The following is a 24,660-nucleotide window of genomic DNA, read 5'->3' on the forward strand; positions in this document are numbered from 1 at the left end:
GGCTATACACTGCTTTTCCCTTCAATATACTTAGACATGAGACATCCTGACCTAATTTGTACTCTCCTATCTACCCCCTCCCCACCAAACCCTGCCAGACACAACAGCAACAAAGAAAACCAGGAGTGGTGGAAATGGATCCATACAAAAGCATAGTTTATGGCCCAACCAGCGACTCCATGATTACGGCCAGGATGCGGTTTTCATGCAATAATGTGTTTCACGATAACATGCTTTCGTCCACATTATTAAATAACTAATTGTTCCTTTTCTCTTATTCAGTGTATTAGTCACTTCACCACAAACCTAGACCCTTTTATCAAGGGCTCTAATCTTTTTTTTTTTTTTTTCACTACATACTGATTTAAAGTAGTTTGGATTTAAACTACCCCATATTAAGTCATCTTTTCCTCAAAATAATGAAAATAGTTCATTAGAGTGTACATGTTTATACTAACAGAGTAATTTCTTGTTTTTAATGATCTTTTGATTAGACTAAATCAAAGATACAAAGTATGCAACATAACATAATGACTATTTAAGAACTCATCACAAACCCACGCCTGAAATATCACCAATATTGCATCTACCTTCATGCTCCTCCCTCCTTCTCTCAGAAGTAACCCCTCTCCTGAATTGTGTATCAATCACTCTTACTTTTGTGTGTATATAAATATGCCTAAATTACATGTTTAGATTTGCTCTGACTTTTATAAAAATTGTATTATCTCTGTAGTGTTATTCACTTATTTACCTGTTATGTTTCTAAGACACATCCATGTTGTTATGTGAGAGTGCAATTCATTGATTTCACTGGGGTATTCATTCCATTGCAATACCACGTTTATTTATTCATTCTTTCACTGATGAAAAATTGTGTTGCAAAAGATGTGCTTTATGTTATCTTGACCATTTAAAACCCTCCTAAGAGAGCAGTTAGGAGGAAAGGGCTGTAGCTATGGCTCAATTCCCATACACTAATTGTTGGAGATAAAACAAGGGCTCTGGAATCAGCTCTGGATTTAAATCCTGGTCCATTTTCGGGGGTGATGGATATGTTCACTATCTTGATTGCGGTTACGGGATCTTCTTGTGTCTACACATATGCCAAAAGTTATTAAATTGTATAATTTAAATATTTGCTTTATGCAAATTATACCTCAAAAACACTGTTTTAAAACAGAGAAAAATCTCTGTTTTATTATTTAAAAGCTACGTGATATTAAATAAGTGATGTAATCTAAGATACGGTTTCCTCATCTGTGATATGGGCACAATCCAAGCTACCTGGCATGGTTGCAATAAGTATTAAATAGATTCACATCCAGCACTGAGCCCAGCCTCTGGCTCCTGAGCTTTTCTATGTGCTAAGTGCTTGGCTACACATTGAGAATTCAGAGATCAACAAGACAAGAAAGCTATCCCCCTATTTAGAAGGAAAGGCAGACATAAATGGAGGCTTATTCCAGTGTAACAGGATGTTTGCAACAAGAAAAACTGGAACAAGTTACTAGAGGCACTCTCACTGGTTTGAACGTGTAACAGCCTGGAAATGACAGGCCCCAATCTTCTGATCCTTTCCTGCGATTGTACAGAATGACAAGGTGCTACAAACCGCAGGGAAGTTTTGGCTCCTCTGTGTTTCCATTGTATCCTGAAATTACTCAAATGGAGAGACTGAGTAACAAAAGATTGCATCTAGAGTCACCATAAATGTCTTCTAGACCATTGGCTACCCTACACTAGGGACTGCGTCTATACACTGAGACCAAGCAACACTTAAATGGTTTTTGAAAAATTGTCATTAATGAATGAATACCAGACAAGGCAAAGATGGAGTGAAAAATGACAGAAGCAGGCATAATGAGAAGGAATTTGGGTAAATTAGTAATCTCGCCCTTTTATTTAACCAACATGTGCAATGAAAAGAAATGAAAAAAAAAAGTGAGAAGTCTATGTCCTCCATGATGTATTCTAGTTCTGTGATTTGGGGAAAGTTATTCTATAATTTTGAGTCTCAGTTTCCAGGTCATTAAAATGCCAGTAATAATTATTAACACACCTATTTCGTACAGTTCTCATGGAAAATGAGATATAATTTGTGAAAAAGTTCTGAAAATATTCCACAGTGTTCTACTATTATTATAAAGTTAGTACTAGTATAATTGCTGGCAGTTCAACATATAGGCAACCTGTGAAGATACGACAATCAAAAATTTTTTAGTAGTTGCTGAAACCTCTCAAATTCATTGCTTTAGGCAGGAAATTCTATGTGGGTGGAAAAAAAGACTTATAGAAAGATTGGGAGAGTAGCCAAATTTCATAAAAACAGACATCCATTAAGTCATTTTCCTTGAAGTCAGGTCTGAAAACACCAAACAGTTTAATAATACTAATCATCATTACTTGAACATATACTATGTGCCAGGCACCACACTAAGAACTTTACAAACATTAATTTGCTTCAATTTCACAACATCCCTCCAAGGTAGGTAAGATTGAGTCATGTGATTTATTATCAAAACCGGAATGCCTTGGAGAGTGCAGGGGCGCTATTAATAATTACACAGGATAACAGCTGTAAGCCAGTGCTGTCCTGATCAAAACAGAACATGTGCTTTTTCATGCTTTATAGTTGAGGAAACTGAAGCTCACAGAGGGAAGCAATTTACCTAAAGCCACCCAGTATGACAGGTGGAAAAGTGGCTCCAAACCAGTGCTTTCAAGCGTCATGTTATATATAAGCCTCTGATATTTGTAGTTACAGAGCAAGGCCACTGTCCTTTTGTCTTCTTCAAAGTCCTTCTTTGATTTAAATATCTCTTATCAACAAAGTCTAAAACAGAACTCATGATGACAGTTCAAAGAACAGGAAATAGAAAAGTAAATTTCAGTTTCCAGCAATACCATTAAAGCCAACCATTTATTACCATAATCCCATCTCATCTGTCTGTTTGAGGATGAATTTTATACAAGAGATTGAGTAATTCATGATTGACATACTTTTTGCTGAAACAATGGGGCCTCTATGAATGTTTCCAAGGCTGAGTGAAAATATCATCAAATATAACTTCCAACAATGGCAGTTATGGAAATGCCCTATCGACTCACAGGAAGTATGCTGGCATCTACGACTGAGCTTCCTTCAAATACCTGAATAATCTCTTGGTAGTACCGGGCACACACTGAAAACTTCAATGACTTATTCTTTGGTTTTACAGATGAATAAAAAAGTATTCTGAGGAATTTCTAAATCCCTTTGCAGACGGCATTTCATGTGCAGCATGCTTAATATTTAGATGATATACATAACATATATAGTTGGCAATATTTCAAACAATTTTTTTCTTGCCATCCTACCACTTTAAAAGATATGTGTGAATATCAGTAGCAAAATACCTTTCTTCATACTATAAACTTGAGTCTTACTTGGTAAATATTTCCCACGATTTGCACAATTATTCTAGAATAATTATCCAGAATAAACAACCAGGAACAGATGTCCCTTGATTCTATCTAATTCATGTCCTTAACCTTTGCCTTAGCAGCAACTCTCATTTTAGGACAGTGCTTCTATCCTAAGCACGTAACAGATATTTAATATTGGTTGAATGCAAATTTGATGGCTTTTCATTCTAAATACCTTTTTGATTTCAGAGCATTTGTAGCCAAAGCATTTATTCACTTGTCCCTTTTCTATATAAACCACTACCCTCTTCCTCGCCATTCCCTCATTCTCACCACCTTAGGAAATACAAAGAAAAGGGTTTTCCCAGTAGAAACTCCCCTCTAACCTGACTTCTGCATACTCCGTATTTAGAGTGACCCCAACTGTTAGAGTGACTTTTAAGAACATGAATTGCAACGACAGGTCCCAGTCTTGACATGGAGCCCCATTACCGTTACCGGATTTCCATGTGATTTCAAATGTCGACTTGATCATACACTAAATCCCACGAAGGTTTTGGCCTATTTCTGGACTTTACATGTGGTGTTTTTAGTAGTCAGTCCCCCTCGTCTGTACATCAGGCATCACACTGCAGTAATCCCTGACTTTCTCTGTTTTAGGGCCTGGCCAGGTCGTCTTCCTCCCTGCTCCTCACCGCACTACCTGCCTGGTTATGGACCTCAGGCCCAGCTTCTCCACTCCTCTCCCGTCTCCTCGCATCCCCCCAAAACAATTCCACACCACAGCAAAACTAAATGACTACTTGTTTTATTGGTATTGTGTTCATTTTATAAATTAACTTGGGCAGCGTTGACAGCTTTTTGATGTTGAGTCCTCTAACCTAAGAGCACATTTTTTTGACTTATTCAAATCTTATTTGTGTTCTTCTATAGTATTTAAAATGTTTTTCGTATATATCTTATACTTTCCTTATTCAATTTACCTCTACTTTGTCAACTTTAGATATTTTAAACAGATTTTTTTATTATATCTTCTAACTTGCCTTTGTAAGAATGAAAATTATTGATTTCTATATATTAATTTCATACCTTATTATGTCATTAAATTCTACTATTGATAGTTTAAAATTTTTATTTTCTTGGACTTACCAAGTATATACTTACCATGGACAAAAAATGATAATATAAGTTCAGTCTTTCCTATTTTTTTTAATTTTTTTTTTTTTTTTTTAGGCTAGGCAACCTTGGTTGGCCTGACAGACTACAAGGACCTTGTCAGCTTACAATCCCTTATTTTTTTACACCTACAGCACTTGGTCTTACTAGCTAGTCTCCCATCCAAGTACTAACCAGGCCCGACCCTGCTTAGCTTCCAAGATCAGATGGGATCAGGCTTGTTCAGGGTGCCATGACTGTAGACTCAGTCTTTCCTATTTTTGAATGCCATATTCTGTAGCTTTTCTAACTGTGCTGGCTAGTCTCCCTATATAATGTAGTAACAGTGAATGTCTTTGTATTATACTTTATTATAATGAGAATGGCTCATTAAAAATTATGTTGGATTCTGTGATGAGGCAAATTTTGTCAAGTTATGAGTATCCACTTGTTCCTATATTATTGAGTGTTATTTATCAAGAATGGCTGTTAAATTATATTAACTACCTTGCTGATATCTATGGTTTTGATCTGATTTTTCTCCTCAAAAATAATAAAGCATATGACTGGATTACCTAATACTGACCATTACTATTAGACTAAGTCCAGGTGGATTTGGAGAATTTGTCTGGTAATGAGCTGCTAGATTTATGTTTCCTAGCATTTTATTTTTGACTTCCAATGCCAATATTCATGAGTGAGACTGGCCAGTTGATCTTCTGTTTTGTGCAGTCTTGTCAGGTTTTGGCAGCAGTGTTAAACTATTAAAGAAGAAATCACACCTTTTCCTTCTTTGTTTTTGCTCTGGGAGTTAAGCACTGAATTAACCTACTCTTTAAAAATTTTAGTAGAACTCTTGGTGAAACCATCTGGGCTTGATGTTTTCTTCAATTTGGCTCAACTTCTTCTTCTTCTTTTTTTTTTTTTACTATTTCACTTTTTTTGCCCAGCTTCACTGAGATATAACTGACATATAACATTGTGTAAGTTTAAGGTGAACAATGTGATGATTTGATGTATTAATTGTGACACAATTACCACAATAAAGTTATTTAATACCTACATCACCTCACAGAATTACCACTTTTTTGTAAATTTGGTGTGATTTTTGATAGAAATTTCTCTATTTAAATAGAAAAAAAATTTCCCTCTCTAGGAGTTCGAGTCAAGTTTGATATATTACATAAATTAGAAAATCAGTTTTAATATTATCTAAATATCTCCATCTAACATAAGATGATATATATAAATTTTTTTCCTAATCTTAAATCCTGTACTTAAAAAATGTGTCACTGACTTCCTGTTAGTTATGCAATAAAAGCTAACTCCTTCACTTCGCGTTGTCCCTCTGTGACCCTCCTCAGCCTCCCTCCGCTGCTACTCCTGTTAGAATCCTTGGTTAACTCAACAGCCACAGAGCTGCTCTGGCGCTTCTCAGCCTCGCCTCCGATATGCCTCAGCCACCCACTCTCAGGAATACACCCTGGACTTCATCATCACGTACTGTCTGAACTGAGGTTTTAGAAGTGGTTCAATAATTGGTAATCCTATAGAATTTGCTGAAGGTAAGAGAAAAAGAAAAGAACCAAGAATTAACCCAATGTACTTTACTTAGGCATCTGTTGGAATGAAGTTGTGGTTTACTGCTGTTGACTGAAGTTGTGGGTAAAACTATAAAAAGAAAAATTGTTTTGGAAGAAGGATAGCCACCTATTTGGGTTTGTATAATGTCAAGATACCTGTCAGACATTAAGTAGAGATAGCTAGTAAGCAGATAAATGCATGAGTCTGGACGAAAGAGAGAAATTTAGAAAACTTCAGATGTGGAATTTAAAACCATAGGACTCAATGAAATCACCCAAGGGGTGAGTCTGTTCCAGATGCACAATGTTATAACAATGTCTGATATATGGAAGAACATCAGCAAATAACCAAGAAGCAAATGAGTAGCCGGCAAGAGACAAGGAAAATCAGGGGTGTGTGGCCTCATGAAACACAAATTAAAAAAGTATTTTAAGCCATAAAGAACAATAAACTGTATTAAATGCTGCTGAGAAGTTAAGAGGAGTTCTGAGAATTAACTATTAGATTTGGCAAGGTAGAGGTGATGGATAGACTTAACAAGAGGAGTTTCAGTATCATGCTGGGGATAAAAGTTTGTTTGAAGGGGGTTCAAAGGAGATTGTGACGAAAGGCAGTGTTACAACAAGTCTAGACAGTTCTTTGGAGAAGTTCTATTATGAAGAAAAACTGAAAAATGTGGCAGAATTTGGAGAGGGGCGAAATGTCAAAGGAGGTTTATTTTAAGATGAAAGAAAATATGGCATATTTATATAATGATAGTTATGATGCAACAAAGAGAGAGGATTGATGAAGCAAGAGAGACAGGGGGTAAATCACAGGTATGAAGTCTTCGACAGACTGGCCTTAATCATTCCATTGTAAAAATATCAAGGGCTTACTATGTGCCATGTCCTACCTCATCTAGGAACTTGGGATGCAAAAGGGCAGAGAAGCAGCAAGGATCATTCGTCCACTGTAATGGCAGGAAGGAATGACTAGCTGGTAGAAACAGATGCAAGCAATTTAATAGGTTTGGGTATGAAAGAATATGCCTTCTAATTGTTTCCTCCCACCCCTAGTGCAGTAAGTATCAAAGACAGTATCTGAGATTAAAGCGAAGAAAGTATCGTTTGAAGATTTCAGAAGAAAGTGGAAAATATAATTGGAGAGAGTGGAAGAGTAAACTGATGAGTGAATACAGGATTGCTGGGCAGCACTTTAGGTTCGAGGTCCTACATTTCTAGTGAGACTAGCTAACACAACCTTGGGTTTGTCTCTGGCCTTGTTTGGTTTGTAAGGCTTTAATGCAGGGCAGGGGGAGAGTTGGATCAAGCTGATGCTGGGATTTCTCTAGGAAACTGACAGGAGAGAGAGGCCAGCAGAGAGGAATGTGTGCGCAAAGAAGGGAACGTAAAGGTAGGCCAAGCCCCATAAGCTGGGGAAGAATGGATGACGGCACGAAGGAGGTGGAGTCGACGGATGAGAATTTCACATGGGGTCAAATAATTTTTGTAATGGGATTCTAGAGAGATTAAGCTGGACAGATGGATGAAATCATCCTTGACTTCTCCTCTCATAATTTCAGGGAATTTTGCAGGATCTACTTTCAAAATAAACCCAGACCCTCCACCACTGCCCGTTGGTTCCAGCCCCCACCACCTGTATCCTGCCTGGATTCCTGCCATAGCCTGTAGACTTGCCTCTGCGTCCATCTTCAACTCTCTTGTCTCCATACAGTGGCCAAATCATGTTACTTCCCACCTTAGTTCTGCCAGTGTCTCTCCGTCTAGCCCAGGAACGACACATCCAAAGTCTTTATTGCGGATGATTAGGTCCTTTGTGATCTGGCCCTTACTTATCTCCCCAAAGTCATTATCACTTCTCTTCCCCTTGTCTACAGCATGCTACTCAGGTCCTGGGCTACACCTCCCACACAATAACCATATCACTCTCTCCAGGCCTTTGCACGTAAGATCTCGTCTTTCTAGAAAACTCCTCCAAAGATATTTATGTGTGGCTTCCTACACTTCATCCTGAGGTCTGCCCTAATGGCAGCCTCAGAGGGGTCTCTTAAAAAAATCAACCTAAAATAACAGCCCTGTCGCTCTGTAACTCTCCTTACCATTGTTTTATTTTTCTTCAAAATGTTCATCGCCACTTGGTGTTATACTTGTTTGCTTACTATCATGTTCCCTCTGATGGCGGGGACTTTGTCATTTTTCACCTAATGGGTCCTCAGGACCTACAACAATGCTTGGCATATTGGAGATGCTCAATAAATATTTATTGAGTAAATGAATAAAGAGCCTATTCAAAAAGATCTCAGAGAGAAATTTTTATTCCACTCCCCCTTTCTAGATAAGGAAATGAATTCCTTGAAGGGCCAAGTGATACATCCAAATAAACACAGCAAATGGCAGAGCTGACTCAAAATCTGTCTTCTAACTCCTAGAATGCCACCAACTCTTAACTTTATCTCTTAATTTCCCTCCTTTTCTTACCAACTACAGAGCTACTCTTTTGGTCTAGGTCCTTAGTATACCTTGCTTCTTGCAATAGCCCTGTAATTACTCTTCTTACATACCTATCTTCTCCTAAACCCTCCCAATTTCCAACTGCCTGAGCCAGAAGAATTTTTCTTTCACATGTTACTATATGATAAATATTTACTGTAGCATATGATATATATATAACTTTTTTTCTGATTAGTTCTCCCTATCTGAGGCCTATAAGTTCCTTGAGGCCAGTCCAGATATTTTATTAATCTCTGTATGTTGCTGTATCTGCATATATCCTTAAGAAATATTTATTGCAGTGATGGCTGGAATATTCTCCAAGATTTCTGTATGGCTCACTCTTTTAGTTGCAATCATCTCTTTGCTCAGGGAGGCCTAGTCTTTTGATTTAAAACTGCAACCTCCCCTCTGCTTTATTCTGCTTTATTTCACGGCCGAACACATTACTTTCTAATACAGCATCATTGCCTATTTACTCTCAGTGTCTCACCATCAAATCAAGTCCCAGTGAAGGCCAGGATTTCTTTTATTTGTTTCGTTAATTATATAGTTATCATCTAGAATAGTCCATGGCACAAAGAAGGTATTTAATAAACACTTGTTTTAAAAATGAACCATAATTCTGTGCTTAAACTAGCTCCGCTGAGGAACACACTGAGGAGGGATACAGGAACGTGTCTAGTTCCAGATGACCACCACTGGTGGCTGCATCAACACTACAGGGCGATCCGGTGGATGCTGGTGAGGGTCGCAAAGATTAATAACAGCTTCTGATTCACTTGGTAATGACTGTTTACTTAGTAGTAACTGTTCAGGAAATGATTGTTGAAAGAAGGAGCCAGCTGAGCAGCCAATCATGCACTAAGCACTGTGTGGGGGGCACCGAGAATGAATCCTCACTTTGACTTGAAGATATTCAGGCACTAATTAGGGAGGGGGACCCACAGGAAGCAGGAGAGAAGCCACAAGGACATACAAAGGTTAATTTCCATATCAATTTCAGGACCTTTGTCACTGAAAGCAGCACTAAATTCTGTTAACTTTATGCAGTTAAGAAGGGGGGAAAAAAAGCATATTCTCTGGTAGAGAGCACTGTAATTAATCCAGTAATTATGAACAAACAAAAAGATAAAGAATGTGCTCTAACACCATCAAATTTGATATGTAACAGTGGGATGGTGAGTGGGTTTTTGGATGCTCCATGGAACCAAGAAATTGCAGAAGTTAATACAACACTGAATGATGTAGCATAACAGATGCATGCCGTTAAGACTGGGAGGGAGGAAGGGAGACGAAGAAGGAAGGAAGTGAATACAATTAGGTAATATGATGCTATAATTTGTTAGTTGATTTTTAATTAATATATAATATTTGTAATTAATACCCATATGATGTGATATTTATTTTATTCTGAAACAAATTTCCTAACAGAAACTATCTTGAGAAGACATTCGGACTGAACGACTTAGAAACTTTTGAGCATAATTCAACTTGGTTCTACGTGTTTAAGGAAGAGAAATAGTTCCCCTTAAATATTGCTAACTGTATATTCCAAGGATTTCAAAATACTTTCAACCAAGGATATAAAACTGTGAAGGAAAGTAAGATTTGAAAGCAGCTAAGTGCTTTTGTGAGGGTGCAAGCATAGGAGGGCCCCGAGTCCAGCCACTGTGACTCGGAGAGGCTCTTTGGGGGCCCAGGAAACTGTACTCCCTGCTAGCACACATGCCATGGGGGGCCCCTCACTGCGCCTCCCTTTTATAGAACAAGCACGTGGTCCCGAGAGAAGATCTGTCTAAGATCTCACTATCATCTCTGGTTCAGTGCTACCAAACCACACTAAGGTACTTCTTATGCTTCCTAAGACATGTTATGCCACATCACATAAAGGATGACATTCATATGTGTGTGCCTATATGTATATATATTCCTTTACACAGCATCATTATCTGCTGGCTCATGTTCAACATGACAGGAGCCTTGCTTTCTCAGGGGTAATGTGTCTACACTCTCTCACGCATGTTTGTGAGAGGGCTGCATGGCAAAGCAGGCGTAGAAACTGGTCCAGAGACTTAACTTCTCTCAGATTTAAGCATCATGGTGAGTAAATGACTATGTAAGAATTTATAAACTCCACTTCCCTCAGATTTAAGCATCATGGTGAGTAAATGACTATGTAAGAATTTATAAACTCCACTTCCATTGTCCAGAAGATCTTAGGATGGTGTCTTGGTAATGCCAATTTGCCACCAAAGGACTCTGTGTACCCTGGGTACTCACAACTTGTACAATCACACTGATCCAGAAACCACCTCTGTCTCACTAGGTGCCCCTATAAATGGAATGCTCCTCCTTCTCTGAGCATCAGTGAAAGGCTGAGGTATATCTGGATTTAAAAAAGGAAGGAAGGAAGGAAGGAAGGAAGGAAGGAAGGAAGGAAGGAAGGAAGGAAGGAAGGAAGGCAGGCAGACAGACTCACAGGTAATGGAGATGAAGAGATGCTGACTAAAGGGGATATAAGCCTTCAGTTTTAAGATGACTAAGCTCTTTGGGATCTGGGGTACAGCATGGTGACTCCACTTACCAATACTGTGCTGTGTACCTGAAATTTGCTAAGAGTAATCCTTAAGGATTCTCGCCACACACACACAGACACAGGCACACACATACAAGGTAACTAACTATGTGCAGTGATGGATATATCAATTAACCTGGTTGTCATCAGGCTGATTATGTGAATGATAATTTCACAAGTTACACATATGTTAAGTAATCACATTTTAAATATATAAATTTTTATTTGTCAATTATACTTTGATAAAGCTGAACAACTTTTAAAATCAAGACAAAGCAAAATCCTCACTATATAATTCATTTTCTGATTTTTATTTCTCTTACTCATGCCAACGAGAAAAAAAACAATAAGTTTTAAAAGTTAAAGACCAACTCACGTTGGATATAGCTGCTTTTCTTATTATTGTTTATTTGCTTATTTGTGTATTATTGTGTATTTTGGAGTCCCAAAGGACTAACCTAACATGTGAAAATACCTTTAAAGAAATAGGAAAAACATTCTGTAATAAAAACCTGGGTCCAGTCTTCATCGGAACACCAAAATTTTAAGATAGTAATTTCCCATTTTTGATGAACTGTTTGTTATCTACTTTTTTCTCTGATATTACCTATTTGAGGAAAGAGAATACATTTGGAATAACATTCTCCAAACAATAAGATATTGCTATATTGACTAATTCCACTGAAATTTCTTAGATTAATTTAAAATGCTTTCTAAACCACTGTTCATTATTTAAGCAATTGGTGTCAAGTCAATATTACTTAATAAAATAAAAAAACAAAACGATGTAAGTTAAAACTCTCCATACATTTTTATTCTTTCGTATGCATTTAGCACTGAGAAAACATATTTGTCTTAAATAGTTTGCACATATCATAATAGATGGCAGGAGAAAAAGGAAAACAAATATGAAATGGCATCATGAAAGTGGACTGACCAGTGCTATAATAGTAAGTAAAGCGCAGTCTGCATTTGATCTGTGTGAAAATACTGACCACTTGTGGAGCAGTGATTTTTCTGCTGTTAAACTTATAGTTCTTGTTTATCTACCTGGGGTCTTGGTCATACGAGAAAACAAAGTAACAGAAATAAGACTTTTATTTCTTCTACTCAAAAGAGAATATTCAAAATGTACAAATATACTCATTATGCCCCTTTAATAAATTCCTTGGATCAGGAACTTACCTTATTATTATTATTATTATTATTATTTTTTTTTTTTAAACTGAGTTTCGACTTAAAAGTTACAAAAATAGTACTGAGAATTCTTTGTGTGTATCCTTCACCTAGTTTCCCCTAAGGTTGATGTTACATAAATGCGGTACTAAGAAATTAACTTGGGATAATAATATTAACTAAAAAAAAAAAAAAAAAAGCACTTTGTTCTGATTTCATCATTTTTTTCTACTTATGTCCTTTTTCTGTTCCGGTATCCAATCCAGGATCTCGTGTTGAATTTAGAAGCCTTACCTTTTGATCTGTGTCTTCATCCTCATCCTGATAGTCATCATAGAGCGGACCAGAGTTGGCTGCAAAGGTGGGTCCCTGGGAGTAGTACTGCGAACTCCGGTAGCCATCCCGCCGCAGCTTATCACATTCTGCAGAGGGGACAGGCGGGGGAGAAGAGAGGGCATTATAAAACACCCCTCTTTATTTATCTTTTCACATTTACATGCCATATTAATATACTTCAAAGGGATCACCTTCAGACCTCACAACAACCCTCTGAGTCAAGCTTAGGGTAATTAAATTATTCCCTCTGTAATGTTGTGCGAGCAAGCGGTGAACTCAGCGTTTGAACCCAGGGTCTTACTATGATTTTTGACGCATACAACTGATTATATAATTCCACATCAAAACCGCAAGCAATCCTTATGCTGTGCTTGTTTCCCAGACTCATCAGTTGGAAGTGACATGGGAAATCATGGTTTTCGATGCTCTTATCTTTAGTTCTCAATTTAACTTTGATGACAAACAGCCTATAATAGGGGTGCAGAATTTAATATGAAGCTGGGTGGCAGTCTGAGACGCCTGCCAGTCCCCAGAGAAATGCCTGGTACCACTGAGTGGAAGCTACCTGGGGGGTACAGTGCCTTGGGTAACAGGGGGAACGGGGTCACTGGCTGCTTAAAGACTAGGAGCTGTCTTCGAGGAGGAACCACTGCACTGATTACTCTCATCGGTGGGGCCAAGTGCAGCAAGAAGGGTTCTAATGGCTTTTTAAAGCCCTAGGAGCTTCCCGATTACCCAGACGCCACCTTAAAGGAGCATCTGCCTTGCAAAAGTATTCGCCACAGGGTTCCTTTAAATATCCGGCTTACTCAAAGGAGTGCAAATTGTGTTTGCTTTTGGAAAAGTTTCCCCTTGGCACAGCTTTATAAAACCGTGCACCTAATGGCACAGGACCAAAGTAGGGCATCTTCAGAATTCCTTTCTAACACCAGGATCTATGATTAGTCTTCAAAGAGGAAACCAGCAGTTACTTTAGTGGAGGGATAAAAATTCTCCAACTGGGGAATAAAAACCCTCACTCTCCTTTGCTACTCCACAGTGGAACAAAGTTTTCAAACCAGGACCAGAAATTAGATTTTTTAAATCCCATGGAAATAGTCATGAAGTTCTTTTAGGATGCCAAACTAACTTAAAAATGCATGTGCAATCAAAAGATATCTCAATATTATTACTTCACTTATAGGCTAAATAATTTGCAGGCTGGGCTGGCAGGTACTCTTAGTATTGAGTAAAATAGAAATTAAAAAAAAAATTCTGAAACTTCTTGAATACAATTTATTTTTCAATGAGGATTTACTTATACTCATCTACCCCTTTTCAGTGAAAGATATTTTCACATTTTCTCCAAAATTTGACTATTTCTCTAAAAAAAATAAATAGTACGATCAGAATCTATACTCTCACTCTACAGAGATATTGTTAAATAAAGCATGATTAGTAGTAGTTTTCAAAAGCTGTTTGGGATTCTGTAAATTTTTTATTTGATTTTCTTTAACTACCTTAAAGCTCGGATTAAAAAAATAACACTCAAGCTCAATAGCTATACATTTCATTAACTTGTGCTACTAAATTAACTTTTCTGTGGTCCAATAAAACTGAAGGCTCCTAAAGATTCAGGGTGAACCTTGAAAAACAAACCAATAAAAACTGTTACCACTTGCAGCTACTTACCATGTAATTCAGTATTTTCAAATACTTGCCAAACAAAGCAAAATGCAAAGTGAAGGTCAAGGCCCTTTTAAACTAAGTCCATCTACTGTTCAAAATAGTCTTTTCCCCTCACTAATTTACCTTATATTAAGTTTGAAATTATAAAATTTTATAATTTTAAAAATCTACTTTATGTATTAGGTTTCACGTCTGATTGTATTTGGAAAAGTCCTTTGCTAGAAAATAAAGACTGCTGAACTAGGTCATCTTTTTAAAGGTGATATTAGTTCTGTTATTCTTGACAATAGTATTAAAAATAGCTAAAACGACTTGATAGATGTTAAATCTTAAAAGACCAAAATATTGCAAAATTATTGTCCATATACATTAAAAGCATGAAAGTCTGGCAATAGTTAGTACTCGTAGTGTGTGCACCTATTACACCTAGTGTAACAGACAATGCCTGGTTGTTCCACAAGGAAGTTTATGTCACAGAAGTGTTTAAATAGTTGTATAATGAACAGTAGTATATCAAATGAAATATGACGACTGGGTCTAAGATTAAACTAGGCAGTATAAATTTATGGCAGATGGACCAATTTTTGACCTATCAAATTTTTCAAATCCAGGAAACTCATCAATATCCATTGTCACTTATTCCATCCAACTCTAGGTGAAATCTAGGAAAATGTCTCTTGCCAAGTTGCAACAGCTCTCAGTGTCTAAAACCACGGCTTTCTTTGTTCGTTAAAAACTGAGTTTATTGTCTGCAGAGTGAGATATCAGTGCGTGCACGCCGCCGTGAATGGACAAAGACTTTTCAAACACTGAACTTCGTAACTGCAAGGCGGAGCATAATTTAAAGCCAGGTTATGCCAGCAACTACAGGCTAGAAACGAGACACTAAATGTAACAGAAGATCTGGCTTTAACACATACCCTTCTTGCCACAGAAATTTCGAGTAAAACCCCATTATTGTTCTCAGTACTGCCTGGATAAAGGTGTCACTGTTCCTTGTGACCTCTGGTTTCCCAACCACAAATTTCCTCCTCCTCTTTTCATGTCGAACTATTATTTTCTTTAGTGCAAGAACAATGGACAAACATTTCTTGTTAGACCAAAGTTTTAAATATAAAAAGTAAAATAATATCATAGAACTAGACAGTTATCTACCTCATGAATTTAATACTGCTCCGGCCTTCAAACCTCCATTAAAGCTATTCCTTCGACTTTCCGTTTTAATATTTTAGACATGTTAAGAGAGTCTACCACAAAAAGTTTTAAAGAGTTATTTTCAAAATAATTTTCTCTACTGGAAATCCTTGATGCCATTTCTTGTCCCCTTTAAAATTAGGTATGGCCACGTGGCTTGTCTTGTCCAAAGAAACAGGAGCGGAAGTAACCCATGGGTGCTTCTGGCAGAAGTTCTGAGAGCCAATGTGAACTGCGCCACGTTCCTAGGCGCTTGATGAATGTCCACTTTCTATGTTTTGTTCCTAAATTTGCTACATCAGCCACAATGAGGGAGAATATGCAGCAGTTGGAAATGGTTCCAACATCTCGGCGGCTGAACACAACCAGAAGGTTCCTGGATGTTCTCCTCGTCCAGGCAGGGCTGGCAGGGGCCGTGCTCAGCACGGTCACTCAGGGACCAGGCAGCGTGATGCTCTACCTCAGCGTGTGCTTGCACAATCACAGGGCAGCACCTAGGAATGTGGCGCATTTCACACTGGCTCTCGGAACTTCTGCCAGAAGCACCCAGGGGTTACTTCCGCTCCTGTTTCTTTGGACAAAACAAGCCACGTGGCCATACCTAATTTTAAAGGGGACAAGAAATGGCAATGGCAATCCCATCTCGTGAGCAAGTGGAGAAGTGAGAATATCTGAAAAGCAGCTCAAATGACTTCCAAACAGAGCTGGGTAACACTGAATCTAAGATTTTCCAGATTCCTGCTCCCATTCGCCCAATATGTATTTAATGTTTACTTCCAATCCCTGAATTAAATTGAGAGCTGTGGATGTAAAAGATGCAACAGCAATGAAAAGCGACCAGGAACAGGTTAACCATGGGAGGGACTCTACATGGAGGAGCAGCTGAGTGTCTGGGACCCAGACAGGCCTGGCATCACTTCCTGCCTATGAGACCCAGGGGGCAGCATTGTAAGCTCCTGGAAACTCAGATTCCACCTCTGTAAAGCTGGGACATTACTCCTCCTGGGGAGCTGCCGTGAGAATCATTCAACATGTACTTCAGAGGGCTCTGCTCTCCGAGGCAAGAGACTAGGTAAAGGTATGTCAGCCAGAACTTTTCACAGAACTGTCCGTATGACAGGTGCTCCAAAAATGGTCATTGCTGTGAGAATTTACCCCATAAACTATAACTACCTCAAACTTTTCCACTTTTAAAAGCCAGTAAGCAACTCGATAACAGCATTTGCTTGGCTGCACAATTCTTTAAGATTCTACCATTTTACGAAGCTGTTGGCTACATCGTTATCTAAATATCATAAGACTGTTCCCCCCCACCCCAAGGATATAGTATGATACTCAGACTGGGATTCTCTCACTCTCAATGGCCTGATTATTTATTTCTAACTCCTCTCAATCCAAAATACAGCTCAAACATTTCAAACGCTCTAACTTCTGAATTTATAAAGTTATTACCTAATTTGTTTTACATAACTTGAAGACTCATACTTAGGGGCATTTTTACACAGGTAGAGTACCACCGGCCAGGTGCTTGGTAAATGTATTTAATATACTGTTAACTGCTAAAGCAAGGAGAAGAAAGGACAGAAGTTCTTTGATCTGAAAGTGTATGTTATGGGTTGACTTGTGTCCCCCAAAAAGGTACGTTGAAGCCCTAATCCCTGGTACCTGTGAATGGGATGTTATTTGCCAAGATGTGTCTTCCAGATGTAATCGCGTTAAAAGTGAGGACATTAGGATGGGCCCTAATCCAATAGGACTGATGCCCATGTGAGAAGAGAAAACAGAGACACTGGGGTGGTGTGGAGACACAGAGACGCACAGACGCAGAGGGAAGATGGCCACGTGAAGACGGAGGCCGAGGCCGGAGCCATGCGCCAGAGGCCAAGGGAGAGACGCTGCCCTAGCGGCGGAGGGCGCACGGTTCCTGCCTACACCTTGGTTTTGGACGTCCATCCTCCGGAACTGTACAACAATACATTTCTGTTGTTTCAAGCCACCCAGTTTGTGGTACTTTGTCATGGCAGCTCTAGGAAATTAAATAATATAGTAGAGAACCCGGAAATGCTAAAATGTGGTAGGAATTCTTCGATTTCCCCAAGAAATATTTTTAAATGTGTGGAACATACAAATAAGCTTCTAGAGTTCAGCAAGATGGCACGATAGAAGATCAATAATCACAAATCAATTGCATTTCTATATTTTAGCAATAAACAATCAGAAATTAAAATTGTAAAAGTAATATCATTTACAATAGCATCAGAAATATGAAATACTTGGGCATAGATCTGACAAAGAATGTGTAAGACCTGCACATGCAAAACCACAAAAACTCTGCTGAGGAAATTTTAAAAGATCTGAATAAATCAAGAACTATCCTGTGTTCAAAGATAACAATAGTGTTAAAATGTCAATTCTACATTTGAGGAGGCAGGAGCTGAGTCCTAGCATCTTGGGGAAGGGGATGGGCTGGAAGGTGAGAGGTGCAAGTGAGATCATGTCACTTCTCTGTTCAAAGTCTCCGAAGCTGCCCTCCACCCCCAGCCTCCTGGTGAAAGCCAGAATCCTTACAGTAACCGGAAGGCCCTCTCTGATCGTCCCCACTTTACCTGTCTAAACACATCTCCTACTGTTCCCCTTCTTCTCTCAACCCAAACCGCACTTCCCTCCAGCTCTTTCTCAGGGTGACAGGACCCCCTTTCTTCACTCAGATGTCACCACTCAGTGAGGCCTGTTCCATCAGGCCCTTGTTCCCTTCCTGGCTTTATTTTCCTTAGCCCCTGGGACCTTCTAACATGCTATGTAGTTGACTAGCTTTTCTGTTTGTTTCTTGTGGCCTCGTAAGAACATCATTATGCTCTATGAGGACAGAAATTTGTTCTTCTCACTGTGGAATCTCCTGTGTGTATAACAGTGCTTGGCAGTTAGTAGATGCTTCGTAAATATTTGTGAATTAATGGAGAAGTGTGGGATGGGAAGCTTTACTCTGGGATCACAATAAATGATTCACTGAGGGAAGAGAATGACCTTAGGGACTAAAGAAAGACTCCTTGTAACTATGATCCTGCCTCTGCGGCAGTAGTTGCTACCTGTACACCCTTACTCCTTTTTTTTTTTTTTTTTTTTTGCAAGTCTTCCATCAGAAACATCAATCGAACCTCCACAATATGAGAGGCACAGTAGAGCATCAAAGGGATTATGCAATACGGTTCATAATATTGAAGAATTTAGGCTAGCAGGGAAGGTTTGAGTGACTAGGGAGGGAAGGCTTTGTGGAAGACAGGATTTGTGGCAAAGCTCAAAGGAGGGCGGCATTGTGATTAGCCTGCGTGGAAGCAGCACCGTGAGTCGGGCATCCCGCAGGCATGGCGGCAGCCGTGACCATGTGCAGGAGGACATGGAAAGCGGTGACAGACTACACGCCATATATTATTATGTGTAACTAATATGAATTTGAGGACTTATAAAATAATTTCCAAAAGAGATCAAAGGATTTTCTTTCTACATTAAAATGCTGCATCTGCCAACATTTTCATTCCTCCTAGGAGACACGAAGTGTTTTCGCCTGCAGACCTGCCTTCCCTATGAGGAAGAGAGAACAGTCCTTCTCTAAACGTAATTTCAGCAGACCTTAAATACCAATATTTTTTAAGATGAACATTTACTTATTTCATCTTGTACTTAATATATATTTTTGATGAAACCGTTAACTGTAGGGGAAAATCTCTAATAGAACTAGTTTAACATCATTCTAGGAAAGAGTTCAGTGGGGCGAAAACCTGAAATTGAACGTGCCGATTTGCCAGACAAAGGCTAGTGTCATTTTAGACGTTGGTAACTGTGGTACAGAGAGATATGCAGGGAGGTAGCTCTTTGTCACAAGCACTGTAATTGTCTGCAAGTTACTTTGGGAAAGAATAGGGCTTTGGGGCCAGAGCGCCTGGATTCTAATGTTGGCTCTACCACCTGGAGCAAGCTTTAAGCGTCTCAAGGTTTTTGTATGTAAAATGTGGGTAATTATAAACCCATTCTCTTATGGTCATTGTGAAGAGTAAATAATTTACTGTCTACTTAGTAACAGCTGGGGAGTGTGGGCTGGGGCCAGCATCGGCGCAGAATTTAATAGGAGAAGTGACGTGTACAAGAAATAAGAGGATGAGCAAAGAGCATGTGGGAGAGGGTGAGACAGGGAAGATAATGCTTAGTGCTCAAGCAAGGCATCCAAGGAATGTGACTTTCAGTAGAATTTCAAGAAAACTGACCAAATCCAGCATCACAAAACTAACTACATCATGGGCAATTCCCAAAGGATTTCTGTTCAGACAGATGTCACAGGAAAGCTTCATTCACAGAGAAAGCTCCCAGAAAAGTTTTGGGGAGGAGTAAGGTGGAAGAGAGGAGACGGTGACAGAATGCCAACCTTTGAAACAAATGGGTTTCTGTCCCAAGGGAGGAAAACAGAATGCCTGACTGCCAAATTCAAATGACTCAGTTATTTTAGCATCATTCCAAATGACTTCTCTTTCCAGTTCCACGGTGTGTTTGGCGAAATAAAGTGATCAGGATACGGAAGGTGAATTATTACAGAGAAAAAAATAAACATTACTTGTGTCATCAGCTCAACAAACAGGAAAAGAATTTGCTGACTCATGTATAAACACATGGGAAAGAGTCTTTTCCCCCCATAGCCTGGGACCAGTGACACTGATATTAAACACCACATGGCAATCTCATTTTACATAGAAGGGTTAAAAAAAAAAAAAAAAGGTCATTTTGATTAATATTCTCCTTCTATGGTTAATTCCTATTCAAGTGGGAAAAAAATCCTCCAAAAAAAGTTAGGAATTAAATGTTAAAACTTAAAGGGCTGGATAGAACTGTTAGCTTTAGGTTTCCTTGCAAACCATGGAAAGAATGACTCTTAAGATGTTATTTGCCATTGCAGAAAATTAAATTTTAACATTTTTTCTCTTCGTATACACAAATTCATTCGATAAGACCTGAAGAACTAAAACCGACTGAAATTAAGGTGAAAGCTGTCTGATGTTCACGATTAACCATGTCCCAGCGGAGCACCACCTGAGCAAAGTCAACTGGAGGTGATCTCATTTCACGTTAGAATGCAAATGCCCTCTCACTGGCAGGAGTGGAGCATCACCAAGGTTACTCAATATCAAACGGCCTGCAAAGACTCTAAACCAACACTGGAGGCTTCAGTTGTACACTGAATGATAACAGACCTTATCCACAGTGCCTTCAATGTAGCGTTTTTATGCTGCACTGAGCGAAATGTAGAGGCCAACTCAAGTTACTCACTTTATCAGGAATTAAAATAGAATTGCTGAAACAGCAGACTGGCTACAGACACAAAAACAAAACAAAAAGCCTTTTGTTTAAAGGATCCATAGTGCTTTGTTAAGACTCGTATCATTTAAATGACTGTCTTTGCTATTCTGTCTTTTGTGCGTTGCTTACCATTAAAAAAAGACAACTTGTCTCTTTACCTGCTGAAAAAGCAATGATTGTTCATTCTTCCTTTGGTCTTGCATCTGACTTCCCTCTCACAGGTAAACTACTCTTTCAGGGTTACCATGCTTAGAGTAGTTAGCACTATACAAAATTTTGTGAGCCATTGATTCCAACATGAGACGCTAAACAGCCCCTTTTGTATAGCATTTCCAATCTGTCAATTCCTTAATTTTGTCTTTTCTCTCGAAAGAGAATTTAATCCATCATTTCATCAGGTTGGGCAACTTTGCCTATGGACATAAATTTTTTTAAAAAATGTCTAATGAAATACCAAACCTACATATTTACGACCCTTCGATAACCTTATCATTTGTCTTTGAAAAGTCAACCTAACTAAATTCATAAGCACTGAACAAGAGCATCAAATGAAGTAATTCTCACCAAAGAACCAGCAATATAGTAGGACTACATTTCTATAAAGCCTCCAACACCACCTAATGAACAACTCCAGCATTCTCTTGCTTGACCTCAAAACAGAATTTTCTTAATCCCAGGTCTAGGAGACAAGACTGAAACCTGCCTTCTGCCTGTGTACCAAGTTCATTGTCGACCACCAGCTCAGGGAACATCCTCCCATTCTCTTTGCATCTGCAACCTTTTCCTCTCCAGTGGGTTCCTTTTGTCTACAGTCATGTAATTAATTAAAGGCTCTAGTTTTTAAAACAAGCAATAATTCCTCTACGCTGCCACCACCTCAAAATATTGTCTCTTTTCCCTTTTTGTTGACATCTTTTACTTATATCTTTTAAAATTGCTTGTTTTATTTTTCTGCTTATACAAATCATTTTTATCTCATGAAATCTGGCTTCTTAAATCCAAAGATCTCCTTGCAACTGCTCTTCTGAAGGTTACCAATGGCCGCCTCATGACCAATTCAATACTTTCTTCAGACTCTCTCTGCACCCATGAGGACAAGGATGACTGCCCCATCATGATTTGTTCCTCTCCAATTACTCTTTTACCGACTTCCTCCCAACTCCCTAAAATAAAGCCTTCCGGGTTCGACCTCCTGCTCTCTCCGTCCCTACCTAACCTCCTCACTCCAGCATTCTCACCAGTTGTTCTGTGGCGTGGGCTCCCATCTCCATTCCTGAGTTCTAGCTGACCTTTCCAGGATCTGCATAAACTTAACAGTAATTTATAACACGACACACTGGACTGTGTGCTGGGCCCCTACAAATGACAAGAAAAGGCCCTGCTCCCAAGGATCTTGCTGTCAAGATGGGGAGAGAAACGTGCAAACACAATCACGTAGCTTAGTATACGCAGTTTAATGGAGGGACGTAAGGTTCTGTGAGAATGTGTGGAAAGTGTAGAAGGCGCCCCAAGGTCTGCCCTGGGGAGTCCAGGAAAGCTCTGTGGGGACCTGGGCACCCGCAAGATGATTCTTAAAAGGCAACCAGGAATTAGCCAGGTGTTAAGAGGTTATGGTTCAGAAGGGAGAAGGAATGAGCTAGAACATGCAGTGGAGACAAAGAAAGGACAAGACTAGCACTCAAATCAAAGGGCTTTATCTTTGCATGTGAAGAAGGCACAGGGTGAAGAACTTGGGTGGAGGGACAGAGAAGCATGGGGGAGAAACTGATCTGGCAGATGGGGTTAGACAAACAGGAGTCAGGTCATGAAGATTCTCATGTACTGAGGAAGTTAGGTTTTATCCTGTCCCGTGACAAGGAGCTGGTAAATAATTTTTAACAAAAGGGAAGAATGATCAGATTTATGTTTTAAAGACAACACCCAGGGACAAAGGTGAGGCTCGATGATACCACCATCATCAACCTGTCTGTACATGAGTTACTCATACATACACTTTATCTCCCTGGCTACTTTTAAGCTTCCGGCAGAAAGCGACGTCATTCATCTTTGACACAGCAAAATATCCAGCCCAGTGCCTCACTTGTAGGGGGCACTTAGAAATTTTTATGTCCACACAAACTTAGATTTTAGACAACCCAATCTGTTAGGACTTATGCTCAGCAGTAATTTATATTTTTGTGTCAATACACTACATATATATGACCCTTAGTTAAGTACTAAGAGGTCAATCAGAATTTTAGAGCTCAGATGGAAACTTAGAGATCATAAATTGTTTTCCAAAGGACGAAGCCAAGTATAAACATGGGATGTGATTTTCCAATGTCCCAGAGGCTACTAGTAGCACTGAAATCAGAATTCTAGTCTCCCATTTCATCTTCTAGAATAATTAATAGCAACGGAACAAGATGTCAGTGCCACTGGGGTTTGGGAAAGATGAGACAACTATATTTCTGATGTCGTTCAGTGGCTTTTTTAAAAAAATTAAGTTTATTGGGGTAACATTGGTTAATACAATTATATAATTCTCAGATGTACATTATAATTTGACATCTGTATATTTTATCGTGTCAGTGGCTTTTTCAGAATAATATAGCACTCCTTTACCCCCAATTCTATGCCTATCTTTCTTAAAACTAGAAAATAACGTAAAATTCTATATAAATAAGGAACGTAATGTTCCTTACTTACAAAAAATTTGAAAGATTCTTTCTTTAACCAGTGATATTCCACCTTCTCCTTTCAGGAATCAATTTTTATCAAAGGATTCTTCAGAAAGGACATGAGTAATGAACTAGGAAAGGAGTAAACTCAGCCATAAGTGCTAAATCCCTGGTATATTTAATATTTCCAAACCCATATCTTTCTTTCCCTTGCTTTCTATAACCTGTCCCCATTTTTCTAAAAATCCACTGAGATACCAATAACTTATTATAACCCTAAAAGTAAGCAGCACTAAACGCCATTAGGCTGAAACACGGTTCTAGGTATTAGTCACACAAGATGCCCCAAGATGAAGCTGCCTTTTTAAAATTTCTCTTAAACTTATTTGAATTTTAATAAAATCAGAGATGAGTGAAAAGAAGATTTCTTGAACAACTGTGAGGCCATCACCTTTAGTATCCATGAGCTATTTTGCATTTCCTAAGTTAACTGGCTAAAATTCCCAAACTTCCTTGGGCCTTTAGAGTCCCAGATTGAGCCTTGTTCCTATGACCTTTTTGAAAGCTGACGGCTGCTGAAGAGGCATTAAAGGGATAGGCCTTCCTCGGTGTCCTCAGAGTCTGAGAGCAAAAGAGGCCAGCATGGGCTGAATTCGAATCCTAACAAGTCATCTATAAACTGCCCAGTAGCTATAAACTAAACCCTTAACTTCTATAGGTCTTGGTTTACTTACCTAAAAAATAAAAAGAGGATTTATTCATCAGGAGACCTGGAGGGTCCCTGCCAGCTAGCTCTAGCATTCCAGGCATCTTTCAGAGGTCGATGGTGAGTGAGGGGAAAGGCACCTTGCTTATGTGGATGACAGGACCCTAAACATCAACTGTCTGCGACTATCACTGTCATCTGACAAAGTTCCTTGTTTTCTCCCTTGATCCCTCCTCCCCATAACATGTATCTGGAGTATAACGGATGGGGGAGAAGACACTAGCTAATTCACAACAGCCATTTCCACTGCACTTAAAATGCACCCTTCCCTCCAAAAATACTTACCTGCTTTGAGATACT

General features: G+C 38.9%; 1 protein-coding gene and 1 pseudogene across 5 annotated transcripts in view; both read right to left on the reverse strand.

Moving 5' to 3' along the window:
- Positions 1-24,660, reverse strand: part of NHSL1 (NHS like 1) — a 126,381-nt gene that overhangs the window by 26,153 nt on the left and 75,568 nt on the right. For all 5 annotated transcript variants that reach the window (XM_036222095.1, XM_036222087.1, XM_036222106.1 and 2 more), the window contains exon 3: positions 12,688-12,815. In XM_036222095.1, the coding sequence (XP_036077988.1) occupies positions 12,688-12,815 (128 nt within the window). The remainder of the gene's footprint in view (positions 1-12,687; positions 12,816-24,660) is intronic.
- Positions 4,710-4,828, reverse strand: LOC118605219 (annotated as a pseudogene).

Source organism: Rousettus aegyptiacus, unplaced genomic scaffold (assembly GCF_014176215.1).
Source record: "Rousettus aegyptiacus isolate mRouAeg1 unplaced genomic scaffold, mRouAeg1.p scaffold_m13_p_1, whole genome shotgun sequence".
Classification (NCBI taxonomy): Eukaryota; Metazoa; Chordata; class Mammalia; order Chiroptera; family Pteropodidae; genus Rousettus; species Rousettus aegyptiacus.